The sequence below is a fragment of the Microdochium trichocladiopsis genome (genome assembly GCF_020744255.1).
Source record: "Microdochium trichocladiopsis strain MPI-CAGE-CH-0230 chromosome Unknown B0I36scaffold_17, whole genome shotgun sequence".
NCBI lineage: Eukaryota > Fungi > Ascomycota > Sordariomycetes > Xylariales > Microdochiaceae > Microdochium > Microdochium trichocladiopsis.
This window is the reverse complement of record NW_025763560.1, coordinates 352,068-371,896: the sequence shown is the minus strand read 5'-3', so window position 1 is coordinate 371,896 and position 19,829 is coordinate 352,068. Positions and strand designations below refer to the sequence as shown.

The following is a 19,829-nucleotide window of genomic DNA, read 5'->3' as shown; positions in this document are numbered from 1 at the left end:
TCGTCGCGGTGCACGGTGCATGCATCGGCACACGCGAGCATAGAATTCGTGCGAGAAGAGGAGCTTCTCGGATAGACGGCGTGTCATTCTGGGGAGTACTTGCCTCTAGCGGAAGCGCGGTATTGTCTCGAGGCGCTGAGTATCTTCTCGGGGAGCTCGCCCGCCGCTTTGACTCAGGGGCAGCAGACGCGACGGTCTGGCACAGCTGGGGCCCGTGGTTGTCGCGTGCAAGGGTGTACCTTTTGGGGGCTCACGCTCCCCGTCGCGGTCTCTGGTCAATACTCTAGCACGTCGACTTGGTCAGCCGTTCTGCGAGCATGTCTTTCAGTAGCTTTCCTGCAGCGACGAGCGCACAGCAAGAAAGGGTTGCCGTAGTCGGGAGATCAGATGCTCGTACGCCTCCTGTCGTACTATCCCAGACTCTGAAGCTTTACATTACCTCACCCAGACCTAACACCAGCCAAGGAGCTGATCGCGCACAGTACTGTGTGCTCAGCACCGGCACCACTTCTCGACCGTTGGTTGCATATCACAGTTCAGCGGATGGAGGGATGAGCCGTTCGGATTGAGAAACACGGGCCTTCACGAGAGTCTTCAACCACCAAATAGCGTGCGGTCTGCTCAGGTCGCGAACTGATTGTCCTTCTTGACCCATAGCCAGTAGCTCCAAAAGTGGATTGCACCGTCACGTGCAGCGGCTGGCACTAACGAAAGATTGTTTGTTCGTCGTGCGGCTTGTACTGAATCTGTAGTGGTGGCTCTGGCCGATTGTCGAGCAATCTTCGCCTTGCCTATCGCAGAACGACGGCAGAGTATGACGCTTTCGACATAATGCAAAGAACAAAGACCTCTTCGCATCTGGCTCACTGTACGTGGGACAACTTCAATGCGATCATATATTCTACATGCACATACACTACCGCTTTCATGTTGTGGCGCACGACCAAAACTTCGTATCATGGCCAGCCTCTCCTTATGCGGGGAAGCCAAACCTTTGCAATCAGGAGAAGCCGCATGTACGTTTGACGCACTGACTCTGAGCTCCTACGTTGTACAAGCGAGTAACGAGTCTGCCTTGCCATGTAAATGTCATATCGAAACCCTTCCTTACCCCGCACTTTCAGCCTTACGCAAGAGCTGAGGCCGCCCAACATCCTACTGTGATAATGTTGAGTTCTGCATCCCATTTGACTTTCACGCGTGATGTTCGGCGTCCGGGTCCTTCACCCTGAACAGGAACCCTTAATCCTATCGGTTAATACTCTACAATGCGGCTCCTGCAACGAGACAACGCCAGCAACTACACCGTCACCGCCGATCTGCGCGCTGACGGTATCCCCCCCTATGCAATTCTTTCCCATACCTGGGGCACCGACGAGGTCATCTACAACGATGTCAAAACGACTCCAAACGACTGGCACAAGAAAGACGGCTACGCGAAGATCAAGTTCTGCGCCGACCAGGCCCAGCGACATGGCCTGCAGCATTTCTGGGTAGGCTCTTGTTGTATCGACAAATCAGACGCCATCGAACGCCAAACTGCAATCAATAGCATGTTCAAGTGGTACCGTGGCGCGCAGCGATGCTACGTATTCCTCTCTGACGTGTCTTGTCTATCAACCTCCTGTTCTGCGACGTCCAGTCAGCAGCCAGGTGTGGCATTGTGGGATGCCGCTTTCCGAGGTAGTCGGTGGTTTACGCGCGGTTGGACACTTCAAGAGCTTATCGCCCCGCAGATTATCGAGTTCTACTCGAGGAAAGGGGTCTTCTTCGGCGATAAGAGGTCTTTAGAGGCAGTTATACGCGACGTGACGGGTATTCCTGCTAGGGCCCTACGGAATATACCATTATTCCACTTTACAACTTTAGAACGCGAGGCGTGGTGTGACGGCCCAGGGACTAACAGGGGATTGTTTGGGCTACGAGGCAGGACAAACAAGGCCGCGGTACCGGGCCATGGACAAGGGCAGGGCTGCGAAGGGTCACGGGGCGGTTACATAAGCAAAGGACCTTAGTCATCAAGAAAGGGAGCCGATCCTTGGCGGTCGGCCCCGCGACGAAGAATTGTCAACTAGCCGACAATGTCCCGTCGCGCGACCGACGGCTCGCCGTCGGCGCCATGACTGAACGATGAAGGATGAAGGGGTATATGATCCAGATAGTTTCCCTTGACCAGACAGTCCTTACCTTCATACTTCAGCGATCAATCTAAGTACCATTCTCACCCACACTTGAACTAGTCACTCAATTGCCGAGACTGGTATCTCTTCCAAGAGACACGACAACCCCAGAGAGAGAACGACATTCGACCAGTTGTGATATTGCTTGAGCTTTACCTACTTCGCAGAACAGCAACCCCGAAGCCCGACCGGACGGTTGACCCCGGAGGTCGGATCGTGACACGTAGCGCACTCGCTGGAGAGATTAGATGAGGTTAAGGTGTTGTGGGGAAAGATGGTAACGCCACGTTTAATGCCCGCGCCGTATTGCCGTTAACTGTTTAGACGATCTTGATCGAGGTCTTGTCGTCGAGCGATGACCATATGGCCTCATCATTCCTGACGACTCCAATCCTTTCATAAGTTGAACCTTCCTCCCCAATCCGTCTCAAAACAAGCCAATACTTGGTCTCCCTCGAATCCATGATCCTCGCACACCAAATTTCGTCCTCATCCTTCCAAATCCACTCGCCGCGCTCGTCACACAGTCGAACGTCCGGGACAAACATCGCCGGCTCGTGCTTGTGCACTTGGACTATGAATGACCCTCGCCCGAGCTTGCCCAAGGCAGCCTGAGGGCCCTTGATGCCCTTGGCCACTGCATTTCGGATGGACATCCACGGCTTATCGGGGAGGAGGTACGGATCATCCGAGAAGCACAGCGACGCTCTCACTAGCTCCGCCGAGAGTATCAAGAACGACTCGCTCCGCTTCACCTGTCCCCGCTTATCCGTCCCAGATGGAACACTCCGCACCTCCAAGACCTTGGCGTGGACAACAGGCTTGTCCCATTCCGGCGGCCCAGCCAAGGGAACCGGAAACGTCACCGGAGTATCGGGCGACGCCCAAGACCACGACGGTGCCGGACGGACGTCGTTGATGGCCAGCCTCGCCATGTCAGTGGCGTTGGTTCGCTCGAACAGTAGCGCTTGAGGTAGGGTCTCTTCCCACTGACCAGCGAGGTACCTCATCCCGAGCGCATCCACCATCTCGGCGGCGACCCCGGAAAAAGCTGGCAGGCGATCCGTCGAGAACGTCAAGGACCGGTTCGTGTACTCCTCCACCATCTCCTGCCAGCGCGCGAGCAACTTCTCCCTGCGCTTCGCCTGATTGATCGTACTCTTCGTGCTTGTGCCCACATGCAGCGCGGCGTAGTGCGACACCTTGGGAGGCAGCTGGCCGGTGGTGTCGCGGCTCGCGTACACGCCCATGTGCTGGGTCAGCGACGCGTCCTTGATGCCGCCGCAGTCGCAGTCCAAGATCTGCATGCACTCCCAGAACACCTCCTGCGGGCCGAAATGCAGCACACGCGGCGCGAGGAGGCGCTCCTGGTAGCCCCACGCGCGAGCTAGTAACGGGAAGGAGTCCTTTTGTTTGGCGGGTTCTGCGTACCGGCGGAAGTCGGGGTGGACGATGGCAAAGCGGAGGGAAAGGCGGAGGTTCTGGCGCAGCTTGGCGGCGTCCGGGAACAGGATGTCGAGCGTCTCGTCCTCGGGGTCGTCAGCGGCAATCCAGACGGCTTGGTTGCTGCGGACGATGCCGCTGCTTGGGGAGGACGACGCGGTCGCGTACACGGTCAGCCACGAGTTGCGGTAGATGCTCGCCATGCGGCTGGCTTCCAGCTCCCAGTCCGCCGTGCTGTCCTGGATGATGCACAGTGAGTCGATCCACAGATAGCGAATGCCCAGCCGGCGCGCGATGTGGCAGGCATCCCGGAAGGTGGCGGGCAGACTGCCAAGCGGTATCCCCGCCTTGTGCTGGTCGATAGTGGCTGTCGTGGTGGTCAGGGGTTGCTCGCCTCCCCAGCTGTGGGACAGCGAGATGTACCGCCCGGTCTGGCCGGAGGACTCTATCAGTCGGATTTCCAGCTCCTTGTCCCCCTCTCCGCCAGCGCCCTCACCAACATCGAGAATCCGTGTGGGGAGTGCAGTGGGCTCATCATTCCCGCAGAGCTTGTGGTTGGACAGACACTCTTGAATCCAGGTATTCGCCACGTCGAAGCTGCTTTCCGCCGCTGTGTCCCCACATGGCTCATACGGCTGTTGCTCGTCTATCATGTACCAGCTGTACTGCAGCTTGATCTTCTCATTTGGACGCGCATGCTTGAGTGAGCCGTTTGGGTCGGCATACACAGTCATCTCGCGGAGGTTTTCGAACCGGAATGCTGCATCCTCACCGAAGCGAGTCGCCACGTCGGGAATAAGGAAGAGGAGTCCCTCCAGCATGTTGGCGCAGTAAGGGCAGCCATCCTCTGCGTGCTCTCGGGTTACGTCCAGAGAGGACCATCGCTCCCGAATGTGTGCGGTACACAAGTTGCAGTTGGGGTCGCCCCAGAACCCGGATTGGCGGTATCGAACCATGTTGATATGTCGGTCAGAGAGTTGAGTAAAGGATTCGAGGTTCGGGGTTGGGCTCCCCACCCTTTTTAAACGCCACCTGGGTGTTGCAGGGTTCGGCGGATAGACACGCCGACTGACACGGACGATGTCGCTGTGCCTTGCAAACACCAAGACAGCCCCACTTTTCCCGTTGCGTAACACCCTTTCGTAATGCCACAAAAGTTGGACATGCTTGCTTGATCTGGTGATTTTGTTCATATCCGGGACTGACAACGCCTGCTACTTGCAGTTAACGGTGCACTCTTCGCCTTCTCACCTGCACAAGGCATTCATTTCAGCAGTGGAAATAAAGAGCGCCTCTTTACAGCTTCTCTGGTAGCCAACATGGCTTGCCGGGGATCGCATACCTGCACTCTGGTCCTTCCCCTCTCCAGCGAGAAGCCGTATTCGGGAAGGCTCTTGGAGTTCGCAGGCTGACACGTAATCCTCTAGGGGAGTGCCGTAGCTAAGACGAATCACGACTCCTCCTCGACGGCAAAACCAGCTAATGACTTGAGAAAGCAGGCGCACTTCGGCTTCTTTGATCAACCAACAAAGGCGCCGCGCATGATGAGCGCTTCCTAAATTTAGATTTGCTTATACTTGATCCGTGATTGCTCGGGACAACGGACGGGCTGTGTGGAACGGACGGGCTGTGTGGAGTTAATCACCAGGCTGTGGTGGATCCAATACCCGGGCTCTAGTGGGGTCAATCGCCGGGTTGTGTTAGAGCTGGAGGCCGGGTTGTGGTTGAACACGGCTCGGGAGCTCGAACCAGCTCCAGGCTCGCAGAGCCAATGACCAACACTCCTTGGTCCGCGTGGATGCATGATTGTCGCCGATGGCTTTGCCGACGACATCGAGGCTTTGAACCTCGTCAATGATTTTCAGCCGCGTTGCATGGCCGCTCGTCAACGTGATATTTGTCTATTTATTGTTACTCTGACTTTCCAGGTCACTCGTTCTGAATACTTGAAGGCCGATATCAATGCGCTGGCGCGGCCTTGTTATCATCCATTCCCAGGATGGAGGAGTTTGAGGACGACAGTCCGCTGTTTTGTCTCTCTTCAGTATGATTCGAGCTCATCCTGGGCGCTGGTGCAACTCACGACAAACCTCGTCACCCCTCGAAGAAAGTCAGCAGATTATTCCCAAGGGCGTACGAAGCAACTGACCTCCATTCGGCACAGGTGACGTTCGGCTGGCACTTCTTGTGCGTTCGTTCGTAGACATGGCACCATCGTTGGACAGGAAACCGGAAATGGCCACAGTGGTATTGGATCTGCTAACAATCAGCTTCTGACGATCTCGATGAGCTTGAATTCGCGGTTGGCACCTGTATGTAATTGCACATGTTGACTTGGAAGGACACACGGTCGAGAGGGCTGTTGCAGATGAAAGGCAGTGAAGGAACCCTGGGCGCGCACCCCGGACTCTTGTACTCCCATGGCATCGACAGACATGTGCCGGGTTCATGCGGGCTCGGGATTACTTGCGAACGCTCGTCGTGTACAAAGTCCGTGAGCAGCAGTCACATCACGGCTGATCCTGACGAACAAGCCGTGCCTGGTGCACTCATCAAACTTGCACCCCGCTTTCCCCCAGCTCCAAGGACAATTACCCAGTCAGGGGGGGTACCGAGCGCACGATGACCCCGGCAGCTGTCGTGTACCAACTTCGATAGCGCGTCCACCACCAAAATGGTATGCTCGTCTGCGCAGTGAAGTGGCCTTGTGAGCGCGTTGCGTTGAACACTGAGCCTAGTACGATCATGTCTTAGGTTAGCCCACCGGAATGTGATGCCACTGTGTGGCATCGGTCTAGCCTCATCTCCGGACGTCACGTACCGGGCCGTTCACACCTATGCTGACGACCAACATAACCAAGCTCGATCCGTCCAGGGACGAAGATGAGATCGGGCAGTTCCCTCAAGGAGGAAGGTTTGTACCAGGCGGAAGCGTCGAAGTATCACTCCCAGCTCGCAGTGGTATCGGCGCAGCGAGTCCTTGCTCTTTCCAGGGATCTGCGTGTCGGGGCTTCAACGCTGAGCATGTGCTAGCCGGAGAGTTCAGGGACAAACGATGGTCAGGCCACGAGTACCAAGGTTGATCCCAGGCGACCGGGGTGGGGGGGTTTCAGTGTTTGTGGGGCGTGCGGCTTGTCACACCTGACAGAGCTGCGTCGCGCTGGAACCAAGACCACAAGCTGAGATCCTCCCAGCCAGACACGGGCTGAGCGCATTATGACGGAGGCGGAGTCCCGCTGCCATGAGCACCATCGACCACCACGGCACGGGACATCGGGACAGCACTGCACCCTCTCCTACCACTTTGGCACGCATCCAGCTCATATCCCAGACTACAACAAGACGTCCGAGCTCGATCGGCAACCATGTCCATGATGGACGACCTGAACGCGAGCGGCTGCTTGCAGCAGCATTTGCAGATAAAGGTCTGCGTGGCGCTATGCGACCATGTCTCGGCATGTAGTTGTTGTCCTCTGGCGCTGCTTGGCAGGGAAATGCTGTACACCTGTAGAGATTGGACCAGCAACTGTCGAGCTCGGTTGGCAAATCGTCTCAGGCGGGATCGGCCTCTCGCGCGCAGTAGTTGCGCGTTAAGTGGCCTTTTAGGGGAGCCACTTCTCGAGAAGCACTCGAGGAGAGGGTCCGATGCAAGCACCGCCTCTGGCTGGAGCTCTATTGTCAAGAAAACTATATGAAGAGGTCGCCACAACGACGCAATTGACAGATTCATTGCTCACAGGATCGAGCTTCACTGAGTCCACTGCGCTCTGTGCCTTGGCGGCAGGTGACAATCCAGCGACCGAAACATGCGTTGCCACTGTGCCATGTTCCGTGTGCTCGCAGCGTCCAGAGTGTTCCTCCCGACTCCACTGTGGCCCGGTGAAGCTGCGCGTCAGCCCAGAAAGCCGGGGGTGATCCCAAGATAGCGAGGGGCGTCGACCAGGGGGTCGTGCTGTGTTCCGAGCGAATCGGAACGTCTGACTGCATGGTGTTTGACATGGCAACGACGCCAAGCCTCACCCATGGCTCTGGAAAGAGCATGCGCCGATGGTCACAAAGCGCTCCATCGCACCCCGTCGTGGCTGCGACGTTTATCATGGCTGGGCTCTGAGGCCTCTTCTTTTAATCCAGCTCTACTTGGAGAAAGCAAGACATGATCCGAGGCTCCGAGCACTCATGCCTCGAGCTCGTGTCAAACGCGGACATATCAACGCAACCGAGCGATCGCATGGAAGTCCGAACATGCTTTCCTGCCCTGCGAGTCGTGCTGGACGTGACAATCCTCGCTGTCGCTTCAGCACGCAGGGGCCGCCGGCGCCTGCCGCGGATCGACAGAGTGACAGAGCTGGGCACCGTCAACCAGTTTGCTGGATCAGGACCGGGCTGGGGTCCCTTGTCCGCCGCAGGGATCTCTGCACAGCTGTCTGGGAGGGCATGCTGTCCACAACGTGTGCTGCATGCAGCCTGCAGCGCCGCACCGCAAGCGGGCCTTCGAGGTCCAGCTCGTCAAATTAAACCCCTCATTGTCGTACAACACGGCCATCCCGATGACCCGGGTTTTGGTGCTTACATGGTGTGACGCACGCATACTGCAGCTGGAAAAAGTTCCTGGTGATACTCCTGGACTGCGGGCTTTGCTGCACCAGCTCGCGGGTGCCCATGACAAGAGCCTGTCGACGACAACGATTTTCGAGCCTTGATGCGGCCGACCAGATCGAAGAAGCTCAGGCCCATGGGACGCGAGTTTTTCCCCCTGCCCGGCTCTGGGTTGCGCTGCTCGACTCTTGTTCTGATGTGGTGTTGCCTTGTAAGTGGACCGACGTCCTGGTCTAGTAAACTTTCGTGTCGACAATAAGCACGAGCTAACTGGAGCTTCCCGCGTCGCGGGAAGATCGAAGCCTTCAGGGGATCTATGAACCGAGACCGAAACTTTCGTGCCTTGCGCTATTCTTGCACCGTCAATCCAATAGTCAGCTAGAATCACGACTTGACATCCTGGCTCTTTCCGATGTTGTAATTGCAGGAAGAAAGTTCGCTCAACTGGTCTGTGTTGCTTTCCGCGAGCAGAGCCTCTGAGGATGTCTGGAAAGTGGCGGCGATGACTTTGTGTCTGCACTGGATAGGAGAATGTCGTCTTAAATTCAGCCCAGACCATCGAAGTCAAGCTGAATCCATCAATCATGCCGGTCGGACGCACATCTCTCGCTCGTCTGACGAAGCACAGCGAGTTTGGCATAGCCGTTTTGACGACACCGTACAAGACCCAGAGTGGTGTCGCATACCGAACACAATTGCGAACAGTCCTTCCTTTTTGGACTGGAGTCGTGTACAGGACAGGGATCAAGAGGACTTTTTGGGGCCTCCTGACTCTCTTCCCAGCCTCCGCGATGATGGCATAGGCTTTGTGGTTATCAAAGGGATCTGGCCAGACCTTCCGCGTTGCCAGCAGGCCCCCTGGCGTCATCTGAAGATCTAGTTGTATGATGCATACCTTATTCCGGGTTCCTCGTGGGCGAGACTCCCCAACCAGGCCAGTGTAGGTTCGAAAGTGTGAGGGAGACGGGGCGAGACCGCTCGGTGCGAATGTTGTGTCTTCTTCCTGGTAGCTCCACACCAATATTGAGGCATCCTCGTTACATTTGAGGATCTCCTCTTGTAAACGTGCGAATGCACGGTCGCCCTCGCCATAAAGCATGGTCAAACTGATGTCAAAGATGCCGAGCAGGGAGTATGCTCGATCCTCCGTTCTTTCGGTCATTCTGTTGGAGGCCCAAAACATGCGTCTGCCGATTCTTTGTATAACGATATAGCAAGACGGACGTCCATTCACAACATTTGAGATCCGGCGTAGGTCAGGGGTATGCAGGCTGACTAAAGCTCCCAACCCTCGAATTGAGGGGAATAAGTAGCCATCGTGACCGCGCAGAGCAGCAGGTCAAAGTCTGCCCTCCTTTTGACACATCCCCGACCATTTCCTTCAGAACCTCTGCGCGTCTTGCTTGTGGGTGAAACCTCGCCTCAGCTATCGCAGAAACTCCCTCCAGCCATGGTGCGCACGAAACAGACAGCTCGCAAATCCACGGGTAGAAGAGTCCCCCAACAAGATAAGGTATGCACTTCGCGCTCTACAAGGTTGTGGTTAGCTGTTAACAAGTTTTGCTATGGTAGGACATCTTTCTGTCCGATGTCCAGCGCCTGCTCGAGCACGAACCGAAAGTGCTGGCCCTTATACTCATGAAGAACATTTCTGAAGACAAGGGAAATGGCCTGTGTAAGCTGCCAAACGGTCTCGCGTCTCTGCGTCCTTGAGCCCTCTTTGTTTACTGAAACTGACCAACTGCAACGTCCCCCTAGGCGGAGAAATGTTACGACGATACGGTCGACCAAAGGTCGGAGATTTACTCAAGCAAGGTATAGTCCATCATGCCGTACTCTATATTCATGCTGATGCGTGATCATAGTTTTGGAGGATCCTGAATCCGCAAAGAGTGCGACTCTCGGCAGCGCGACTCTGAAAGCTGCTAGCACAGAGAGGAGCGACGGTAACGACAAGTTTGACCAGAACAACGCGAGTAACAGGAGCGACAGTCACTCCGGAGACACGGGTGAAAGCAGCGATGAGGACGTGGTGTTTGTCAGTGCCAAGCGCGTTAGTGAAAGTAGAAGTGATGAAAGGCCATACAAAAGATCGCGTGGGAACAGCTAGATCTCGCGGCTCAGACTGGCTAGATTGATTACCTTTACTTTTCTGCAACATGGAAAAGTCGACTAAGAACCCCACAGCCCATGTTATGCCTCCTCTCTCCTTTTCTCGCAGCGGTTATTCACGAAGGTCAGCACAATTGATCAGACAGCGCCACCGTGGAGAATGAGGGTGCACCTCTAATTACTGAGCGGCGTAACCGACCGCGGATCACTCCATTGCGCAAGTCTTGGGGGCATTGACTGCTCCACGCCGAGCAGGCTAAAGGCGACCGCTAGCGAATACTGGGACGGCTTTGGGCCTAGACCTTCGTCAATGTGGTGAAGCACGTTCAATACTTCTATTCCCACAGAAGACAACGCGGGCATTCCTGATCGGCGTTAACGTGGGGTGAAATATGTTGGGCAGCGGTGTAAATTGTTGGGTGGTAGTCATGTCGCAGCACTCCATGGTGACTCTTGGTGTCGCGAATCCGAGTGGCGATCCGGACTCTGACCTGCGCAAAGTCGTCTCCTCTTGCAGGCATGCCAACCAGGGCAGCCAGCTATGTGAGCGACGAGATGTCATTTTCTTCATTGGAACACATCAGACGCCATTGGAAACCCATTTCAGATGTCTTTGAGCCGCGTCGAAGGTCTTTCACAGAATCTCTCGCCCGAAACGTGTTGAAGGTCAAGATCTCTTCGATGACAGGCCGAAGCTCGTAGAGCGTTGCGATGATGATTTCTGCATTATGTACATCGTCTCCTGTCGTGTACATCATCGAGATGACCTGTTGGCTGCGGCTCTCGCACCCTACACGGGTGCTTGACCACCCACATGGAAGTTAGGTCTGGTTCCCGTAACGCCTACACACGCGCGTGAATGAGCGCCTGGATTCTCGCCCTTGGCAGGCTGAATCTGTCAGGGGCAGGTGCCCATAGTGGGTCGTGAACGCTGAGAAATTGTTAGCGGGCACTTCGGCTAGACAGAGCGGGTCTCCACCCATTTCACAGAAAAGCCAGTCCTCTCCAGTCGAAGAGGTACGTACTGTAATCTGTAGTTGAAGTCGAATTTGATCGGGCCTTATGAGGTGTTTCTATCCTTAGTGTCTTTCCTCTCATTTTTGTCCCGGTTTCGGAGGAAGCCGTGATGATAAGACATCACATCACTTTCTCGCACGTGGCTCCTGCTTCCCGGAGGGTTCCTGAGCTCACTTCACAACTTCCAACGGCGCGTTCACAGTACTCTAACTGTGCAGTTCTCAACTCGCAATCTAATTTGTACGGAGTATTAAGCAGTACAGACATGTTCTCATTGATTACAGTTGGTTTGCAATACTCATGTCGTATAAGACGTGCGGTATTATTTGGGGCCACCACTAAGTGAAGCCTGTTCAATGTTCACTTCATGGTCAGAATGATAAATATAAGCAAGCCATCCTATATGTTCGCGGGTATCCAGCTACGATACACATCGGAAAGCAATTGAAGACCACCTCTAATCAAGGCAATTAGGGGGAAGGTAAGTCGAAAGGCGCCACTTATGATCCACGTGTCTCTAGATAGAGGTGAAACACAGGAGGAAAACACGGCCAGACGAGCATCCAATAACAAGTTTCGTGCCTGCATCCACGGCAGTCCAGTCAACAACTGGCGGTCGGAGCTCTGGGTGAAGCCGGAGGACCCGCTGTGAGTCTCTCAGAATACATGCACCATTCGAACTGATCCTAAAGCGTTGGCGACCGGCTATGACGGGGATGTTTGGATGCGGGTCCAAGATGTATCTCACGGCACTCTCGACACGGAATACTCGGACATCACTTGAACCAGTCACTCAATTGACGAGAGTGGTATCTCTTCCAAGAGACACGGCAACACCCAGAGAGAGAACGACATTCGACAGGAAGTGATATTGCGACGGCTCTACCTACCCGGAGGACAGCAACCACCCGAAGCCCGACCAGACGGTTGACCCCGGAGGTCGGATCGTGACAGTAATCCACAAGTGACCCGGCCATTTCTTATCGCCGCATATAAATGGATTATTAACCCTTTCTAACTCCCTTATTTCCAAATATATAAAGACGTAGAAAAGTGCAGTCGTAAACGGTAAGGATAAATACCACAGCGAGAATTTAAAATGACTGCTAAATTGCCTTTTTAGCAGTGAAAAAGGAAAAGTGGAGAATGAGCTACGCAAAGTTTCTGAATAGGAATGAAGGCGTTATTATGTAACTTGAAGAAGCACGTTAGACGTAGATTACGCTTATCGTTTACGAACTGTCCTCACTAATGTGAAGACCCAACCAGCAGGTCGCATTGTACTTGTGGCCGTCTGTTGTCGTCCTCGCTGCTGGTTTTGTGTATATCTGTGAGGAAGACGTAACAATGCTTGGTATTTCTGTACTAATAAAACACGGGGTTGATTGCTTCTCAAAGCTCCTTGCCGTTAGACTTGTCTATACAGCAGGTATCGATCCAGAAATGTTTCAGGCCATTCGACGCAGCCCGTCGGCCACAAAACGCGAGCTTCTAATATCCGTCCCTGTGGTGTCCTGTGTGTTGATGAACGTCTCAAAAGGTAGTCTCCTGGTCATCGGCTCCCCAGGTGTACGAGAGGATCGCATATGGCGGCACGTCCTCTAGGGGATGCTCTTGAAGGCTATGACTGCCATCCTATTTGATTTTAAAGAGGCGCATCCTGCAAGCGTATCTTGGGCCGATAGTCTCGGCCGATTGATGGTTTCAGCTTCCGGCGACGTGATGCGTCTTTGGACATGAGAGACCAAGTCTTGTCGAGCATCAGGATCCTGGTGGGGCACAAACTGTGGGTGTCTAACAGCAGCGGGGCAATTACGGAAATACGGGGTTGACTACATGGACACAGTCCCACTACAGTATCCCGCTGGGACCAGAAACGAGGCTGACGCTGCAACCCAAGCCCTATAAGCAGACCTGTTTTAGGGAGCCCAGATACGACCCAATTTGCGGAGGATAAGGCGTCAGCCTCACAAGGCATCTACGGTACAGTACATCCGGGCAACCATCTTTCCGGCCGTACTGGTACAGCACGGATGCATGAATAAGCACTGTATCTTCTCTCCTGGACACATCTGTGCAAGATGAAGTGGATACTCAAAGTTGGCGCTAACGTCCACCCTATCTTGTCCAAGGGTGAGCCAGTAGACAGGGTCACCCTCAGTAACCAAGCCACGGGAACGTGGGACCACCAAAGCATTCAGGGCTGTTAACAATTATTTCCTTTTCCCCGTCAATTTGCCTACAAAAGTGGAGATTCCTTCAACTTGATTCGTCAATAAGCAATGCGTTCGCCGTCTGCAGCCAAAACCTGACGATGTCGGTGCGGCACAAAGTAGAGGTCTGAATTGATCGTCTCCTGCCCGATTTCCCGCCATCCTACCTCGATTATGGGCTTCAGCTCAGTAGTCGTCAAATGTGGGTGTGTTCTTTACGTGCCACCTAACGCGACGGATGTGGCTTTCTATCCAATTTAGATCAGGGGACATTCCGCGACGTTGCTTTCGGCTGCGACGTCCTTGGAGTGGTGGGAGCTATCGCTCTCAAACTGTAGGCGGACATCGCGGTGCCCAGCGTGCTGCTCAACCTCGTTAAATAGCTCGTTAAGTAGCGGGACCAACACCTTTGACGTCATCTTGCCGTCCTAATTACTTGGGATCGTGTACCAATAGAGTCGCGAGCGGAAGTTAGAGCCAACTGCGTAGACGGCGTGGAGGAGGGTTTGCTCATTCTCGTCCTCCAATTCAAGAGCACCGGCCTGGTCTTCTTCTTCTTTTTTAGTTGTATCTTTGGCGGTTTGGAGCTTCTTTCTCTTCTCACGAGGGTTCTCTGCCTGTACAACCCAGTGCTCGTGCTTCTGCCTAGGCCTCCGGAGGACCCTCGTCGTCAACGCAGGTTGGAAGCCGAAGTGCACTTCGTCCATGGAAAAGCATTATTACGCCACCGTGGGTCCTCCCACCGACCGTCAGCTTGTTTTTGCTTTTACCCATTGCATCCGCTGCCTCTTTTGGGGTTCCATCGATCCCATCTTCACCGTCGACTTGCACCTGTGGAAGTGGAATCGTTGTGTCATCAGTTCGCGGGTGGTTCTCTCGCAAGGCAGCTCTTCGAGCCGGGCCTTTGCGGCGGCGGCGGGCCACGGAAGCCGATGGGCTTGATTTCGTCGCGCCACCGGAATCCAGCGTCGAGTCTTTGAGGGGGTTCGTCACGAGTATGTGGTAAGCGCGTGTCGCGGAGACGACAGAGAAGTCGAAAACCTCGCGCTTAGTTACCAATTTATCGTCAGAGTCGCTTGGGAATAGCTTCCTTTTGGTATTGTCGAAAAGCTCTCCGCGCGATGAGAGCCACTGTATGACCCCACGGACTTGGGCGCGGCGGGGAGTATCGTGCTCAACTCTTGGCATCGTCAAAATGGTCCTAGTATGAGATAAAGGCAATCAGTGGTATCATGAGATGCGTAAAGGCGCGTTCAATTGATATAGCTATCTGGCGCTCACAAAATATAACGTCGTCGTTGCTGACGGCGGAAATGAGGACATCAGCGCCGTCTCTGTTGGGGTTGTTAATTGGTCAAAAGCGGTGATTGGCGGCTTGGCGGTATTCCCGTGACTTCATTCCTAAGGTGACAGGGCTTGCCTGTCTCGGAGCCCGCCAACCACGGATCAGAGTATTGATGCACTTCCGATGCAGGGACAGGGTCTGTTTCTCGCACTCCCGACACCTCGCCATCATCCTTTTCGACTTGCAGATGAGACTTAATGGGGCCAAGCTCGGAAACAAAACTGCAGCTGCACACGCCTGCTGGACATGTTGATCAAAGCTCGCTTGGCTGCGCTAGCTCGGCACGGGCACACATTCGGTGCATATTTGCCCCGTGGCGAGCCTTCTGTCATATACTGGTACGAGATGGGCGATACCACCATCACTTGTAGAGCGAGCACTAGCAGTGAATCGGGCTCAACCATTCGGCTCGATACTGGCAAATTCACATGATGAGGAAGATGTCCTGAGTTGTGGCGACAGTAATACTAAGTAAGCAGTCATCGATTGCCGCGAACCGGATGAACCGATTAACGTCGTCTCGCACCGTGAAGAACAGCGACTTTGGAATCGCGACGCATAGGTGGGGCGTGGCACGGTTAGTGTTCGTTGGTCTTGGAAGTCGTGCTGGGCCGCAAGGGATGTCCGATTTAGAGTTCAGCTAGATCGCCTGGCATAGGAGATCCCTTATTCTGGGTACTGCTCAGCGGGGCCCCTCGCCCCTGTTGATGGTATTAATCTTTGAGAGCGAGCCGCGGACAATAGCCTGGGTGCCTTTGCCTTTTCTCTGCAGCCTGCATGCGTGCCATGTACATTCAGTACCACGCGGGCAGTCATGAACAGCCACAAGTCAAGAAGCTTTGACAGGGCCTGGTCTGGTCTTTGCGTTGCGGCGCCTCCGGAAAGATGGGCGTCGTCTCCCCAGAACCGTGCGGCTGATGTACTCGGTCCAGGCTTGAACAAGGCCCTCTTTAGCCTGCCGCCAGAGCGAGGGGATGGCATGCATCTTGACTTAGTGTATGTACGATTTAGGCTGTTCCTTCTGTGCCTCTGTGCCACCCCTTGCCTTACACATTTCCTTCCTTCTTATATGATGGTCGGTTGCTGCTGCCGGGCCTAGCAAACTGTGTTCTCCCCAGGTATGCTGCTGACGGGCCACGTTCTGAACCCTTCGCTGCGACGGGCCCTCACATCACATCCCCAGATCGGGACCCTTCCAGCGTCAAGCAAAACCACCACCGTTGAGCCTCGCGGGGCTCTTTCTCGCCATGGTCTCCCCCGGCGCCGTCATTGTGAGCGAGCCCGCCCGCACATCAGCGCTCCAGCACCTTGTTCTTGTGCTAATCAAACACATTGTTAGGCCTCGGAATGGACCGTCACAATCTTGGCCTTCATCTTCCTCGGACTTCGCCTCTACGTCAGAATAACCCAGCGGCAGATCAACCTCGTCTGGTCGGAAGTATGGCTGATGCTGGGGTTCTCGTGGCTCCTCGGCCTAGTCATATCCGACACCATAACTTTCCAAAAGGGTGCCATGTCGGAATTCTTTGATGAGCCCAACGTATCCATTAAGCAGGTGAGTCAGTCTTGAGGATGTTTGCCAGTCGGGTGGTGGGAAAGAAAGGCCGTGGGGTTCGAACTTTTCTGACACAGTGTTGTCTCCAGATTCGTTTCGCGTCCAACTACCTCTTCGACGCTGGTCTGTACTTTCCGAAGCTCAGCATGGTCACGATCTACTTTCAGCTGCTCCCACGACACAACCGCGTTCTACGATGGGCTCTTTACTTTACTGCGGCCTTCACCATCGTCGCCTTCTTGGTTGCCATCTTTGTGGATACGTTTTGGTGTGGTGTCAACGTGCCAATCAACTGGTACGCCCGACGCGGACTTCGTGCAGTATGCCTCGACAATATTGTGCAGGGTCGCTAATAGAGAAGCGGTTTATAGGTCCATCGAGCCTGGCGCTTGCGCATCTTACAGTTCAGCTGTGGTATTTAAGCTCAACTGGTCGTTGTGTTTCGTCTCGGAAGTGCTGCGTAAGTCTTCCTCCATGATCACACAATGCTTCTCATCTTCGCAGTCTATGTGCGGGAATCAGACACTGACCAATGGAACAACAGTCTTGCTTCTCCCATTCCCGCTGCTCCAGAACCTGCGCACCGCCAGTCGTCACGAGTTTGCTAGTTTAAATATTCTCTTCGCGCTCGGCATCATCACAATCGCGGTCTCCGCCGGCCGCTTCGCAACCATGTTGGTACTTATCAACGACATCAGCGTTTGTAAGTGTTTTGAAACACCCTCCCCACTGGATCAGCAATCTTCTCAAAGCTCGCGATGGCTGACAATATTCTCTGCTCCCTCTCACAGACGTCTGGGCCACCACCGAATTCGCCGTCAGCCAAATCATCGTCTCATCCATGGCCCTCCGCCCTCTACTCAAACGCATCTGGAGCTCCTTCTACTCGAGCAAGGGCAAGCCCACCACGCACTGCGAGTCACGCCGCATCTCGACCGCCAAAGTGTACACGCACCGCACGGCGGTGCGCATCAGCGAAGGGCTGGGCACGCAGACGGACGTCTGGGGTCCCAACGACAGCGAGGTCGAGCTCCAGGCGTACCAATCGCAGCAGAAGCCGGGCACCAGTATCCAGGTGTCGCACAGCCACAGCATCGTCATCCACAGCGCCGACAGCGCAAAGACACGCGCGGACTCGGACGGGTCGATTGAGTCTGCCTCGCCGACTACGTCAGGGGGGAGGGTCGGCAAGCCGTGGTGAGGATATGACCTGGCGGTAAAGGCGGGGCGGGTTTCTGTTTGGGGGCGTACGATTAGCATCAAAAGAAGCGTTGACATTGGGCGGTTTCCTGGTTAATGAACAATACATTTCTAGTCCTTGATATGACACGAGGTTCAACGTGTATGATTGTGACCGTTATATCAGGTCGTCCTAAGAACAGCGAGATGATATGGTTGTACAATTTGGCTTGTTGTCTGGTCCCTGTCAGAAACCAATGCAAGTCCTGGCTCTGCCGTCCAGTGACCGTCGTCGTCGTTCCAAGCCCACACACTACCACGATGAGCTACCGCTTCCCCACGGGCTGATCAGCGTCCGAGTAGCTAAGCCAAAACGTGTCTAAATATATCTCCTGGCCGGTGTGAGACCGCCAACTATAAATGATGGACACACACGAGCAATCACAGGCGTAGCAAGAGTCGGGACATAAAGAAACGCAGCCCAATATGCTTTGTCGCAGATTCAAGAAGCCTCTCCCAACTCCTTTGTGTTTAGCTCAGTCTTGTCGGCAAGATGTAATGTCCAAGCTCGACTCGCAATTAAGCCTTGCTCGTGATGGCTTCGTCGACCGCTACTCCTGTTTCATTGTGAAGTATTCACAGACAAATGCGCAGCTCAGCATCATGACAGCGTTCCGAGCTGCGTCCATCCTGGCGCTCGCGGCCTTGTTCGCTGTAGTCGAGAACAAATTTGTCATGCTCCCGCACTCACCCCCGCCTTTCGTGGGCTTCAACGCCAGCCCCGCCGCCACGGCTGTGGTCCCTGTGCCGGGCCAGAACTGGGTCAAGCCATATCCCGGCTATTAAAAAGACGGCGAGGACGAGTATGACAATTCGGGCGGCTGCGGCTGGACGAAGCGCCTCAACATGACGGCCAACGTGTCTTCGCACAGAGGCTACGATGGCGGACGCGCTACGAGTCAGACCCTCGAGTTGCTACCTCCTCCCGAGCCCGAAAATGGTGCAGTACTGGACCCCGAGATTGGGGACTGGACGGTCGGTACTAACACGACCGGTACCTGGCTTGTGGCTCGCAATGTTCGCCAAGTACTGGTTGCCATTAGGCGAAGGGAACAATGCAGACGGCTCGTGCGACGGAATACTGCCCAAGGAGTGTATCGAAAACATACGCGCCAACTACCGCTCAGCCATGTCTTTTGTCATCGGCGATGAGGGTCGGAAAGGAGGCCTGCAGGCCTCGGATGGCCCAATATAAGAATGGGCGGTGTCGTATATGTTTCTACACATTCTTTCCTGTCACTGTAACTGACGCGCATCATCGAGAAGACCCTCTCCCCCTGGACGCAAACTTCACGCGCAACGCAATACTCGTCTGGGACGAGCCAATCACAGTCGGACGTGATAGGTACGGGGGTTTACGGGCATATGACTTGTATGGAATCCGACCGATTGCTTGGGCCATTATGTGAGGCACAGCAACAGAACTGTTGTTGGCGAAGCCCCTGTGCGAGGGTCACGTCACAGTCGGGTGCATCAGAGCGGACAAAGCTGCTGATGAAATTAAATTGCCATCTGCCGGAGACAAGCTTGGGGGTTCCGTGAAGACCTTGATGTGGAGTGTTGCCGGCGCAGCCGTGGCGTTGCTGGTCTTGTTTGAGTGAATCTTCATTAGATAGCACTAGTCATCTTCACTGGAAATAAACGCGCGCCTTGACGAAATAAAGCTCAGGCAAGACTTGGAGGGTTTATGCTCCAGGCCTATGAGAGCCGTCCGTTCCAACGGGCTAGACCTCGTTTGTGCAAGAAAACCCAGACAACGCGGTTGACGAGTGAGTGAATTGCCACAATGAATGGGCTGCCAAATCAGAGGTTGTTTATAGTTCTAGGTCTTGCCATTATGAGATAATAAATAACCAGCGCAGAAAGACCACACATGCAATCCGCAGGGGCAACAGGCGACTCAATAAGTGATATTGTAGAGGCTTAAGGGAGTACGCACATGGATATACTGCGCCCCATAGCAGAGCACAGGTGGTCGACACATACCCCTGACGAGGCGCTGCAAGGACGGCATTCTGTAAGGTAAAACCAAGGGCCCACTGGGTTCGTCGCGCTATCGGCCAATGTGCCGTCGGTTCGGCAATGGCCAGATCGCGTGCGATTTAGTGAGAAGTCGCCGATCGAATGAG

At 54.6% G+C, this 19,829-nt stretch overlaps 6 protein-coding genes across 6 annotated transcripts; 4 read left to right on the top strand and 2 right to left on the bottom strand.

The window, feature by feature from the left end:
* Positions 1-1,268: 1,268 nt before the first annotated feature.
* B0I36DRAFT_378559 (HET domain-containing protein) lies at positions 1,269-2,319 on the top strand (the record flags this gene model as incomplete). The annotated part of the gene is made up of 2 exons (XM_046160700.1): positions 1,269-1,912; positions 2,241-2,319. The coding sequence occupies 2 exons, from the start codon at positions 1,269-1,271 to the stop codon at positions 2,317-2,319; spliced, it is 723 nt and encodes a 240-aa protein (XP_046004212.1).
* On the bottom strand, positions 2,195-4,626 carry B0I36DRAFT_300374 (heterokaryon incompatibility protein-domain-containing protein). The gene has a single exon (XM_046152021.1). It carries the CDS (start codon positions 4,577-4,579, stop codon positions 2,501-2,503), a length of 2,079 nt encoding a protein of 692 aa, XP_046004211.1. The 5' UTR covers positions 4,580-4,626; the 3' UTR covers positions 2,195-2,500.
* A 3,918-nt stretch (positions 4,627-8,544) lies between these two features.
* B0I36DRAFT_214887 (uncharacterized protein) lies at positions 8,545-9,417 on the bottom strand (the record flags this gene model as incomplete). The annotated part of the gene is made up of 1 exon (XM_046148952.1): positions 8,545-9,417. A coding segment is annotated over one exon (873 nt), but the record flags the coding sequence as incomplete, so codon positions are not given.
* Positions 9,418-9,669: 252 nt separating this feature from the next.
* Positions 9,670-10,329, top strand: B0I36DRAFT_356580 (uncharacterized protein; the record flags this gene model as incomplete). The annotated part of the gene is made up of 4 exons (XM_046157648.1): positions 9,670-9,732; positions 9,792-9,894; positions 9,978-10,034; positions 10,085-10,329. The coding sequence occupies 4 exons, from the start codon at positions 9,670-9,672 to the stop codon at positions 10,327-10,329; spliced, it is 468 nt and encodes a 155-aa protein (XP_046004209.1).
* Positions 10,330-16,245: 5,916 nt separating this feature from the next.
* B0I36DRAFT_219560 (uncharacterized protein) lies at positions 16,246-17,353 on the top strand (the record flags this gene model as incomplete). The annotated part of the gene is made up of 5 exons (XM_046149015.1): positions 16,246-16,461; positions 16,551-16,756; positions 16,833-16,921; positions 17,006-17,164; positions 17,253-17,353. Coding segments are annotated over 5 exons (771 nt in total), but the record flags the coding sequence as incomplete, so codon positions are not given.
* Positions 17,354-18,198: 845 nt separating this feature from the next.
* On the top strand, positions 18,199-18,895 carry B0I36DRAFT_370275 (uncharacterized protein; the record flags this gene model as incomplete). Its single annotated transcript, XM_046159888.1, has 3 exons — positions 18,199-18,438; positions 18,499-18,679; positions 18,744-18,895. The coding sequence occupies 3 exons, from the start codon at positions 18,199-18,201 to the stop codon at positions 18,893-18,895; spliced, it is 573 nt and encodes a 190-aa protein (XP_046004207.1).
* Between the last annotated feature and the right edge of the window lie 934 nt (positions 18,896-19,829).

What these genes read in the sequence shown, in the direction of transcription:
- B0I36DRAFT_300374 (XM_046152021.1), bottom strand. Translation starts at nt 4,579, where the DNA reads ATGGTTCGATACCGCCAATCCGGGTTCTGGGGCGACCCCAACTGCAAC.